The sequence below is a fragment of the Schistocerca cancellata genome, chromosome 6 (assembly GCF_023864275.1).
Source record: "Schistocerca cancellata isolate TAMUIC-IGC-003103 chromosome 6, iqSchCanc2.1, whole genome shotgun sequence".
NCBI classification, from domain to species: Eukaryota; Metazoa; Arthropoda; class Insecta; order Orthoptera; family Acrididae; genus Schistocerca; species Schistocerca cancellata.
The window spans coordinates 39,345,290-39,357,540 of NC_064631.1; the positions used below are offsets into that span (position 1 = coordinate 39,345,290).

General features: G+C 43.2%; 1 protein-coding gene across 1 annotated transcript in view; it reads right to left on the bottom strand.

Annotated features, from left to right (window-relative positions):
- Window positions 1-12,251, bottom strand: part of LOC126191197 (hillarin) — a 618,826-nt gene that overhangs the window by 108,268 nt on the left and 498,307 nt on the right. The window contains exon 3 of the mRNA XM_049931992.1: window positions 11,319-11,435. Within this exon, the coding sequence (XP_049787949.1) occupies window positions 11,319-11,435 (117 nt within the window). The remainder of the gene's footprint in view (window positions 1-11,318; window positions 11,436-12,251) is intronic.

Genomic DNA, 12,251 nt, shown 5'->3' on the forward strand with positions numbered 1-12,251 from the left:
CAATCCACTTGCTAGTTGGAGGTAATTCCACTGGACGAAACGGATATGGCCAACAGATCTAATTTTTGTCCGCAGAAATTTGATGTGGACCTCTGATGTGACCTTTGCCAATGGACTATAAATTGTTATCCTGTTTTATCTATGTGGAGTTGCTAGAAGCCTTCAGTAGACGGTGTATGGATTGTTAGCGGTGTGCATTTTTTAGTCCAGTGGTCGGATCTCGGAATCTCTGCGAAAGTATGTCGCTACAATGCTTGTAATGACTGCCTTTGAAGTAATCAGAAGTTTAACTTTCACTCTGCTGCGGAGTGTGCGCTGATATGAAACTTCCTGGCAGATTAAAACTGTGTGCCACCTTCCAAACTTCACAGAAGTTCTCCTACGAAGGTAGGAGACGAGATACTTGCAGAAGTGAAGCTGTGAGGACGGGGCGTGAGTCGTGCTCGGGTAGCTCAGTTGGTAGAGTACTTGCCCGCGAAAGGCAAAGGTCCCGAGTTCGAGTGTCTGTCCGGCACACAGTTTTAATCTGCCAGGAAGTTTCCAGTTTTACTTTTTCTCGGGGACAAAATGCGGCTGATTTAATAATGCTCTAAGCGCTTCTGTAGCGGAAGGTGCTACGGCGCTCGACTCTGCGGTAAGTCTGTGCGAATCCCATTGCTGGAAAATTTTCCATCACTAGTATTCAGCCGGAAAGGGGAGGAGAGGTGCTGACGTGAAGTTCTTGATCACCAGTCTTTGTGTCAACGTCCTGGATGAAATTCCAAACCTCTCTGCAGTGTCTTATGGGGTAAGGGCATGTGATAGTGTTGATGGTGGTTCTTCCGTGGGATGGGGAGGTTAAGCCCGACGGTGCTAGTCCAGAAGAGTAGCCTCTGTGCCAGCAACAGGTTTCGCTCTCTTCCTTCCCTTCACCTGTAACAACGCAAACCAGGACTAACCTGTAAAAGCACTCATCACTATCATCCACACGACACAGACACCTGACACGTCATAACAGGTGGGAGGAAGGCAATGGCAAACCACCTCGCTTAGCACCTTGCCAAGAGCGGTTGCGCGTGATTCCTGCATATGCTCCCCTACGCTCATTCCTAGAGTATGGGACTTTTTTCACATTTGAATAGTGTGCTGGTGCTTGAGCCGTAGTTGTGTCCGGCTCTTCGTAAAGCGCGCCAGGCGGAGTGCTTTCGCTTCGCGTCTAGTGTTTGCGGTGGCGCTTTTGGTTTGGCGCGCTGTTTGGATCGCTACCGCCCTCTGGCGGGAGGTGGAGCGAGTGTACGGTCGCGTGACGATCGAGGGGTACGTACTGGGCGGTGACCGACAGAGGTGGTGGCGCGAGCGGGGCCCTGCTGCTGGGGGTCGTCAACCGCTCGCCACGGGCTTTGGCCGACCTGTCGGCTGTCAGGGGCTAAGTCTGCCTTACCTGCATGTACGTGGATTATGAAGCTTAGAAGCCGTGGTGCAGGAGATCAGCGCGTGGGGCCGTATGTCTTCTTATCGGCCGTTGAAACCACTATCAGCGTTTGGCTCAGACGAGCATAAGGAAGTATAACGTGTTCCAGGCGCAGTGGTGGAGTGTGGGAATATATATACAAGGGGTTTTTCAAGTCCTAGTGAAGTGTATGAGTTTCTTCACCAGTGGTTTTGTTGGGGTCTTCCCACAACAGTTTTCGTTTGCCTGTCCGCGGGAATGTAGTAATTGCTTCTTGGTCGGGCCGTTTCATTCACTTCTTGATTGGGTGATTTAGGGTCGGTGTCGTGTCTCTCTGTGGTTCGGAGTCTGTACAGGCACCGCCCTTGCTACATCTTCTGGCTTCAGGTAACTGGGAGAGATGGTGACTTGTAATGGAAGTTTTGGGGCTGATCTGCTGTGGCCCTGTAGACCACTAATAACTATTCCAACTATTGTGATCTGGGCCCTTTTAGACGTGTCACTCCCTCACCGAGCTAAGACAAACTTTTTTTTTTTGGGAACTATCTTTAATGTGAAGGTTTGTGTGCTGGCTTATTCACATTTATCTTGTAACAACTGACAGGTGTAACAAATATAAGTTATGTAACTGGCGAAAGATAACTATTTTAGCTTAGTACAAGCCAGCTACTTAAAATATTTTGGAATTGTTCCCTTATTGATATAACATATAACAAGTTTAAAATCTTCTTATTGTTAACGTCAAACCTTCCAATATTCCTTGCATAGAGCTATTTTTAAAAGTTTTTCTAACAGTTGTCTTATATATATATCTCAAGTTAAAATCACATTATTGGGAAGTTGTTAACGTCGTACCTTGCAGTGGCCTTTTCATAAAGAAAATTTGTCAGCCATTGGAAATTGTTTTTGGAATTGTTTTCTTAAAAAAATGCCACATTTAAAAATTTATTATTGAGAAAATTTTAAAATAAAAAGGTATCTTTAGCAGTGTGTGTTATTTCACCAGCACCTCCTGGCCCCTACTTCCACGATAACGTTTTGGAATAACATGTGTACTTGAGTTGTTGTTTGTGAACCGCCCTAATCCGGGTCCGCCAGTTTACGTCTTGTGTAACAATGTCACTTTCCACTTTTCCCACTCCAGTCACGAGTAGTTTGCGGAAAGAACGGTTGCTAGTAAGCATCCGTGTGCGCTCCAATCTTCCTAATTTTATCTTCATGGCCTTTTCGCCACATATACCAAGGAGACAGCAATATATTTGATTCTTCTAAGAACCAAGAGCTTTAACAGTAAACCGCGATGCAGAACGCCTCCCTTGCGGCTTCCCTTATTGCAGTTGGTGGGCGTCTCCGTGGCGCTTTGACGAAACGTGCTGTTCTTCTTTCGAATTTGCCTGTTTCCTCTATTAGTTCTATCTGGTATGGTTCCCAGCCTGACCAGCGATATTCATGTATTGGTCGTACGAGTCTTTTGTATACTGCTTCCTTTGCTGGTGGAATACATTTCCCGAGGATTTTTCCGGTGAAACTCACTCTGGCCTCTGCCTTACGTGCCATTAATTTTATGTGGTCGTCCCACTTCAAATCGCTCCGTACCCATATTTCTAGATATTTTATGAAAGTTGCTGCTTCCAGTGAGTGATCTGCAATCGTGTAGTCATATAATAAAGAGTGTGTGTTGTGAGTGAATTGCCTCTCCCTGCACCAATTTGTAGTTTGTCTCACATGCCTCACATCGCCAAGACTTTGTGCATTCATGCCGCGGTCGCGAGTGTGACATCGCGCGGCATTACGGGAGCTCCATCGATAGACTACAAGAGCGTCTCAGGGTAGTGGGTGTCCTTGCACCTAACGTAGAATTCAATGGTTAGAAAATGATCATGACATAAATAGCGGAGACTATAACAACCATCAGGAAAAACACAGTTTATGTACGTTTGTTAGAAGTGGAAAAAGAGACGAATTCCTGGTAGGCATATTTGCCCTCCGGTCATCGGCAACAGTAGATTTGAGAGGAGAGATGGGAAAAACGGCGAGAGAGATACTGAAGTGACAGAACACAAGTACAGAAGAGACATGCAGAAAAAGGGGGTTAACTGACAATGAGAAAATACTGCTTGACAGTTACGGGGTGACAATTATTGGCCAACATGAAAAAAAAACTTGAATTAGTCACAAACTAGGTCGTGCACACACTTTATTCAACATGTAAACGTCACTACAGATATTCGGATTTAGGTTATGAAATGTGCGATACGCCTGCCATCATTGACGATGATGTCGCGCAGACGAATAGAGAAATTCTGCATGACTTGCTGAAGTCTCGGAACATCCATGCTGTCAATGACTTCCTGAATGGCTATTTTCAGCTCAGCACTGGTTTTGGGGTTATTGCTGCACGCCTTGCCCCACAAAAAGGAGTCGCACATGTTCATATCCGGATAATATGGGGGCAGATCGAGGGCCATGCCAGTGGCCAGAGCCGGAATGCGCTCCCTAAAGTGCTCCTCCGGGACATCAAACACTCTCCTGCCACGATGCGGTCCAGCTCCGTCTTGCATGAACCACATCAGGTCGAAATCAGGGTCACTTTGGAACGGGGAGGAAATCATCTTCCAAAACTGCACACCACACAGTGACCCTTTGAGGGTGAAGAGACTTCTCGATCTCGAAATGCGGCTTCTCAGTCCCCAAAATGCGCTAATTTTACTTATTGACGAACCCACCCAAATGAAAGTGGACTTCGTCGTGGGTTTCTTCGCTAAAGCAAACCATACTAATTGCCATAATCCCCTGCTGTCAACCGTGCAGTGTGAACCTTCTAACGCAAACCGTTTGGAATTTATAACGATTTTATTTCATATAGTTCACTAATTGTCACCCTATATGTTAATTAAAGATAAAACTTAAATTGTCAAAAGGAAGTGCTTCAGCCTTTTCTTAACTACAAGAGTCCACTAACTTTTGCGAAGAGTGAAGGGTAGCTTGTTTCAGAAGCGGACAGCTACAACAGAAAATTGTTTTACCGATGGGCACAACCAGGATACTAGACAAATGAGATGTTGTGGTTACAATGGGATGACAGGTAGTAATCTCTGATGCAAAGTAACGGAGGGCATGCCACTGACGAATCAACGAAGTAGACGTCGCATGTCATACACACGTAAGTTATATGGTCAAAACCTTCCTAACTGGGCGTTTGAAACAATGACGTGGCCAGACACAGGGATCGTGTAGATGTAACGCACTCAAGCATTCTCGGTTACTACCAATCGTCTAGAATTTTCACTAATCGTGGGGTGGTGTATTACATCGCTATGTTACAGATTCTGCAGGACGAGTGACTGCACACATTTACGGTCCAGAAGCTGTGGAAACACGTTTCGAAATTTCTGGAGAACAAAGAGGCAAGCGGACGACAATATTTTCTGTCTATTTTACGTGCTCGGCCAAAGCTATACCCAAGTTATTCACCTTTTTATGATGAAATACTGGGATACAGTCGATAAGAATAGAAGGCAATTCTTCGTGGCATTCACAGATAATTTCAAATTTGACGTTAAATTTACTAATGCTAAGTCCCACCTCAACATTAGATATAGATTTTTCGTTCGTTTCTGAGATGGCAGTAATTATATCTTCAGGTCTGGCACATAAAGACAGAGACAACAAATATAGAAATTGTGTCTACGCGATGTCATTGACATGTTTATGGGGCGCACTTCGCAGAAATCGAGTGTGAACATTATATCAGATTCATTCTTTTACGTTCCTGTTTGATTTGAAACACTGTGGCCTGTTCTTGAAACCAGGTGTTGCACCTTTTCTTTCGGTGCCTCCATATAGTCTTGCTTCACGTTGCTACGAACTTCTGATTGCGTTTATAGACACAGGAAACAAACTGGACGATATCAACGTGCTGTAAAAGCTCCGAAGAATCTAAAGATAAACTAGAATTGCATTAAAATTATATGTGTGAGAACCAAATAGCATTAGAAACGTACGAGAAAGTAGACGCAAGGGCAACTAGAGGAGTAAATCTAAAGCTCGTAATTTACATCACCCGTAGTTAAGATAGAGGTTGCAAGAGAAACTATGTATACAAAATTTAAGAGTGTTTAGAGGAAATAAAAAGAAGCACTTTCGTATGTGACAAAAATGTATCAGATACACCGTTCCCCGTTATGGGTCCGTGAAGTTTTTGACACTAGTGATGTTCAGAGACGGTGTTCAAACTGCCGCCTGATGAAGACTGTTTCAGAGGTGTTGCTGAAAATTTCGTCCGTTTACATCAATACACGACTAGCATCTGCGTACTACTGATTCTCTGACAAGCTCAAGCAACAACACGTTTCGCAAATAATGGTTCAAATGGCTCTGAGCACTATGGGACTTAACTTCTGAGGTCATCAGTCTCCTAGAACTTAGAACTACTTAAACCTAACTAACCTAAGGACATCACACACATCCATGCCCGAGGCGGGATTCGAACCTGCGACCGTAGCGGTCGCGCGGTTCCAGACTGTAGCGCCTAGAACCGCTCGGCCACTCCGGCCGGCCGCAAATAATGACTGCAGCTTCGACCGAACTGGCATTCAGCTCTTCTGGAGTGTCCGTAGCTGTATTTTACACACAACGCGTCATCTCACCCCCCTCCCCCCCTCTCCCACCCCACAAAAAGAAATCAATACGAGGTCAGCAACATCTCTAAAACAAGGTTCAGCACACAGCCGTTCAACACTACCTCTGAACATTACAAACGGTAAAACTTTCATGGACTCGTGGCGTGTAAACGGTGCACCAGAGACATTTCTGTCATATAAAAACTGTTTCCATTTTGTTTCTCCTCTAAACCTATTATCCATAAATAATTTTTTTACGGCCTAGGTATGTAGAAGATCTAGTTAAAAAATGTGAATCGAAACATACCTATGGTACTAGAATAAACGGACATTTTTACAACACTGTTAGATGTGACATTAATAGCATTAAATACATGCTGACATTAATAGCATTAAATACATAAAATGAAAATGACTTGGAATTTTTACGAAAGAAAATTGATAACTTACTATCTCAAGTGTTAAATGTCAGTATTAATTATGACAATAATCAAAGTCATGAATTGTACCCGTCCGAATAACCGAGCGCACAGAAACACTTCCAGGATACTGCGGGGCGCTCCAATCCCAGATCAAATCTGCTCGGCGGATTAACGACAAGGGCTGGAAGTTGTTTACAGGCGGTCACCGACATGGGACTAGGTGAATACCGGGCTCGTACACACGTCCTGCCTCAGTAACATGCTTCGCAGACATTTAGAAAACTTTCTACATCTGCATCTGCATCTACATCTACGCCTTCAAGCCACCGCACGGTGCGTGGCTGAGGGTACGCTGTACCACTACTAGTCATTTGCATTCCTGTTCCACCGAGCGGGGTGGCGCAGTGGTTAGACACTGGACTCGCATTGGGGAGGACGACGGTTCAATCCCGCGTCCGGCCACCCTGATTTAGGTTTTCCGTGATTTCCCTAAATCACTCCAGGCAAATGCCGAGATGGTTCCTCTGAAAGGGCGCGGCCGACTTCTTTCCCAATCCTTCGCTAATCCCATGAGACCGATGACCACGCTGTCTGGTCTCCTTCCCCAAACCAATCAACCATTCCTGTTCCACTCGCAAATAGAGCGAGGGAAAAACAACGCTCTGTAAGCCTCCGTATAAGCCCTAATTTCTCGTATCTTATCTTCGTGGTGCTTACGTGCAATGTATGTTGGAGGCAGTGGAATCGTTCGGCAGTCGGCATCAAACGCCGGTTCTCCAAATTTTCTCAGTAGTGTTTCTCCAAAAGAATGTCGCCTTTCCTATAGGGATTCCCATCTGAGCTCCCGAAGCATCTCCGTAGCACTTATGTGATGATCAAACCTACCGGTAACAAATCTAGCAACTACCGGTAACAAATCTAGCAACCCGCCTCTGAATCGCTTCGATGACTTCATTCAACCCGCCCTGGTACGGATCCCAAACATTAGAGCAGTACTCAAGAACAGGTCGCACCAGCGTCCTACATGCGGACTCCTTTACATGTGAACCACTCTTTCTAAAAATTCTCTCAATAAACCGAAACCTGCACGGTTCTCACATGCTCGTTCAATCCCATATCGCTCTGCAACATTACGCCCAGATATTTAAACAACTTGACTCTGTCAAATAGTACACTAGTAACACTATATCCGGACACCACAGGTTTGACCTTCCGACTCATCCGCATTAACTTACATTTTTTCCATATTTAGGGCTAACTGCTATTCGTCACACCAAGTGGATTTGTGGTAAGGTCTTAATGGACCAAACTGCTGAGGTCATCAGTCCCTAAGCTTACGCACTACTTAATCTAACTTAAACTAACTTACGCTAAAGACAATGCACACACCCATGCCCGAGGGAGGACTCGAACTACCGCCGGGAGGAGCCGCAAGAACCCTGACAAGGCGCGTAAGACAGCGCGGCTACCCCGCGCGGTACACCAAGTGGAAATTTTGTCTAAGTCGTCTTGTATCTTCCTACCGCCACTCAGCTTCGACACTTGCACGTGAGATAACACTAGACACAGACATATAGGGTGACATATAGGGTACACAAATGCCATCACGGGAAGTTGTGTTGGCGTCAAGAAGGGCTGCCGGCCACCCACTATCACTAACATTGCCAAATGCGAAATAACACGCCGATCCCGTCGAGACACGGGATAAGGTCAGTAAGAGGAAGAAGAATCGAAAGTGATGAACTGTAGACGGAGAAAGGAGCATAATGTTATCAGGTTGCAGGGAGAAATCTAGTACGGATAAACGATTTCAGAAACTTGGGGTACCTACAGGGTTATTACAAATGATTGAAGCGATTTCACAGCTCTGCAACAACTTTATTATTTGAGATATTTTCACAATGCTTTGCACACACATACAAAAACTCAAAAAGTTTTTTTAGGCATTCACAAATGTTCGATATGTACCCCTTCAGTGATTCGGCAGACATCAGGCCGATAATCAAGTTCCTCCCACACTCGGCGCAGCATGTCCCCATCAATGAGTTCGAAAGCATCGTTGATGCGAGCTCGCAGTTCTGGCACGTTTCTTGGTAGAGGAGGTTTAAACACTGAATCTTTCACATAACCCCACAGAAAGAAATCGCTTGGGGTTAAGTCGGGAGAGCGTGGAGGCCATGACATGAATTGCTGATCATGATCTCCACCACGACCGATCCATCGGTTTTCCGATCTCCTGTTTAAGAAATGCCGAACATCATGATGGAAGTGCGGTGGAGCACCATCCTGTGGTACGTTTAGCTCCCTGCTTGCTTTATTTGTCGACCTCCGCGGGCTACGCGTGAAACTTGCCCGCACGCGTTCAACCGTTTCTTCGCTCACTGCAGGCGGACCCGTTGATTTCCCCTTACAGAGGCATCCAGAAGCTTTAAACTGCGCATACCATCGCCGAATGGAGTTAGCAGTTGGTGGATCTTTGTTTAACTTCGTCCTGAAGTGTCGTTGCACTGTTACGACTGACTGATGTGAGTGCATTTCACGAACGACATACGCTTTCTCGGCTCCTGTCGCCATTTTGTCTCACTGCACTCTCGAGCGCTCTGGCGGCAGAAACCTGAAGTGCGGCTTCAGCCGAACAAAACTTTATGAGTTTTTCTTCGTATCTGTAGTGTGTAATGACCATATGTCAATGAATGGAGCTACAGTGAATTTATGAAATCGCTTCAATCATTTGTAATAGCCCTGTACTTATTTTTGGTGTAACATATAGGAGAGACTTCTGCTTTACAATTACTCAGTTGAGAGAAGAATTCAATGGAACGTATATTCTGTGACATCTATGAATATTTTATTAAAGGGGAAAAGGATTCTGCAACAACAACAAAAAAAAAAACCTGTTTAGAGCGTTGCAACATACGAATCGCAGACCAGATACTGGCTCCGCATGCTGTGCCTACCCCAAACAGGCAGAAGAAAGTATGAAGAAATACGGAAGAGGAACTTGCTTATAATGGAAATAACTTAAAATAACTCTATAGCTGAATCAGTTGTTTACTACGTCACTCATCTTGTTGTGCTGCTGTAATAGACGGGAAAATAGAAGCAAGATGAAAACGAGGAAAGTAACGAGCAGAATTCTCAGAAGACGCCACTTATATTGGAAAAAAAGACGATTATCTCATGGAGGATTGCCATTAGACCATTCCGCTGCCTACAGGCCGTAAGGAGGTGAAGAAGAAAACAGCAAGGCAGCCTCCGTGCATTACATTTAATCTTTCACAGATTTATGGTCTTTTTTGCCAAGACTTTGCTCAGATCCTTTATGCTTCCCATCTCACTAGTTGTAGTTACAGTAAACCGTCAGAAATTACGATTTTTGATGAGTGTAAGGGTTTGTTGAACACAATAAAGTGACTGTCTCTCCAGTTTTTACGTAACAATGAGAGACCTCCACCGATATTTCGCAAGAAGCCTATCAGTGGATGGCGGCGAGTATTCTGTACAATGACTTGGTCTGTTAGTGAACGAGGTAAGCGAAAAATGAATAACTGTACTCCTATCCGCGCCGTACCTTATTTTATCTTTCTGCATAATCCCTATGTGAAGTTTTCGATCGAAAAAATCCATACCACATACAGTATGTATCTAAATTTGCTCAACATTCGGCTAGTACACTGTCTTCTTTCTTTCAACCAATCCCTTCTGACCATCTGATTGTAATTTCAGCAGCCTGTCTGAATACTTTACATGTCCTCCGTTAGGCAGACTTGACAGTGATCACAGAAACATGAGCAGTGACGAAGAATTAGCAGTACCGTAGTTTAATTTTATCTGATACGTACACCCTCCATACAGTTGATTTAATGAGTCATGCTACTTCATACTGCCTCACATTACTGTTCCAAAAATTGTTTTTAGTAACTCCAGAACATTATAACAACTGCACGATGCCGGATTTTTCTTCTATTTATTTGCATTATATTGTACCTGCCTTGATTTAAAGCGATGTAAAATTCATTGCAAATAGGTCGCAGCTTTGTCCACATTTTGCTGATTTTCGTACTTACTGAGCGATGATGTTTTCCTGTAGATTACAGTATTTTTAGAGACTGATCTGAAAGTTCCTTCCTCTTTGTATTAAGACGTATAAACCAAGAAATTAAGGTTGAGTACATGTAGTACAGCTTCTGCTAATAGATTATAGAAGAACGATTTCGTACCACAATTCGTAAGAACTCTACCTTAGTAAACCTTTTCGTTAACCTTTGCTTCATAGATTTTCACTTAGGTAAACTTACTGAAAAAATGTATTTTTTACTAACGTTTGTTCTTTTGTGTTAAAATGAAATATGCAAAAGGTAATCAAACGATTAGTAAATTTCAAAATATGGAATACTGTTGTACGTAAACATGTTTTACAGCTTCTAGCTATTGTTCTGATTGCTGCTCATAGGTATTTACTTTCGTAATTCCTGCCAAAAATTTGTTCGAATGATTAATGTTTTTTTTTTGGTAATATGCTAATATAATCTACTGTCACGGCATAAAACTGCAGTTAAAACATTCTACACAGGAACTACCACTACTACAGAGAAGCGACGAGGCCTAAGAATTGTTATTCATTTCAGTTATCAGGTCTGTCTCTGATGGGAGAATTTAAGAATCTTACTTTCTATAACAGGTGTTAAGTTTTCATTGCAGGTCTTGAACGCCGTATACACGTGATCAGTAGTGCGTTTTGGCTTTATGGGACGCACTCTTTGCCATACGATAGTTAATATACTAAGTGAAGAACAAGTATAATCTACAGCAATTCTATTTTAACTTGAATATAAATGAGTTTACCCTAAACTCCTCCCGAATCCTCTTGTCTTCCTCTTCCCGCTGGCGGGCAAATTTCCTGTACAGGTCATCCTCTTCTTTGCGGTGCTTCATCTCCAGTTGCGTCTGCTCATCCTTGTCCTGCAAACAAACAACAAAACAATTATTTTCTGCCATGTTACTAAAAGACAGCAAGAGTTTTTGTTGTGAATTTGCCTTCGATTACGGTGAGGACACTTGTGTAAGACATAGATTTCATATATGATTAACAATGGCAATTTAAAAAGAAATGCTAAACAGAGGAAAACAGAAACACAATGTTTACTGAAACAGGTTTATTTATCTTACTTTCAAAAATCATCGTTATTTGGTCGACCTTCACGATACATTCTAGGAAGTTGGTGTCGATTTCATAATTATCGCTAAGCTGCAGCAGTAAGACTCGGTGACGTTTTATTACAGGAAAACTTCTACCTCTACGCGCATTCAGGGATATTGTAACAGATAAATAATATACCAGATCCTATGTACAGCTGCCTACGTTTCCTGTCAAAAGTTCGTTGTAAATTTCTTCAGAGATCGGCTCCGAATGTATTTAAGCATAAAAAGCTCACAGATATCTCCTTCAAGACTCATCGATGCGTGATGATTGTGATGACGTTGTTTTCTGAAATGTACTAAGTTTAAGGAACGGAATGGATACTGTAAAATCAGGAGTTTATAATAAAAATAAAATATCAACAAACGCAAAAAATCAGAACCTACAAGGGAACAGTGAAGAACCTGGTATTATTTGCGGCGGAGACGATAAAGCTAGGAAAAAACTGTGAATAACAGGAAAAGAAAAGAATAAAATCATTTCGAAGTCACTAGGCTCAAAAAAGGAGGTGAAAGGTGGTAACAAAGATCAAGGGAAAAGTAGTATTGGAATCTGACGACAACATCACAAGGAATCAT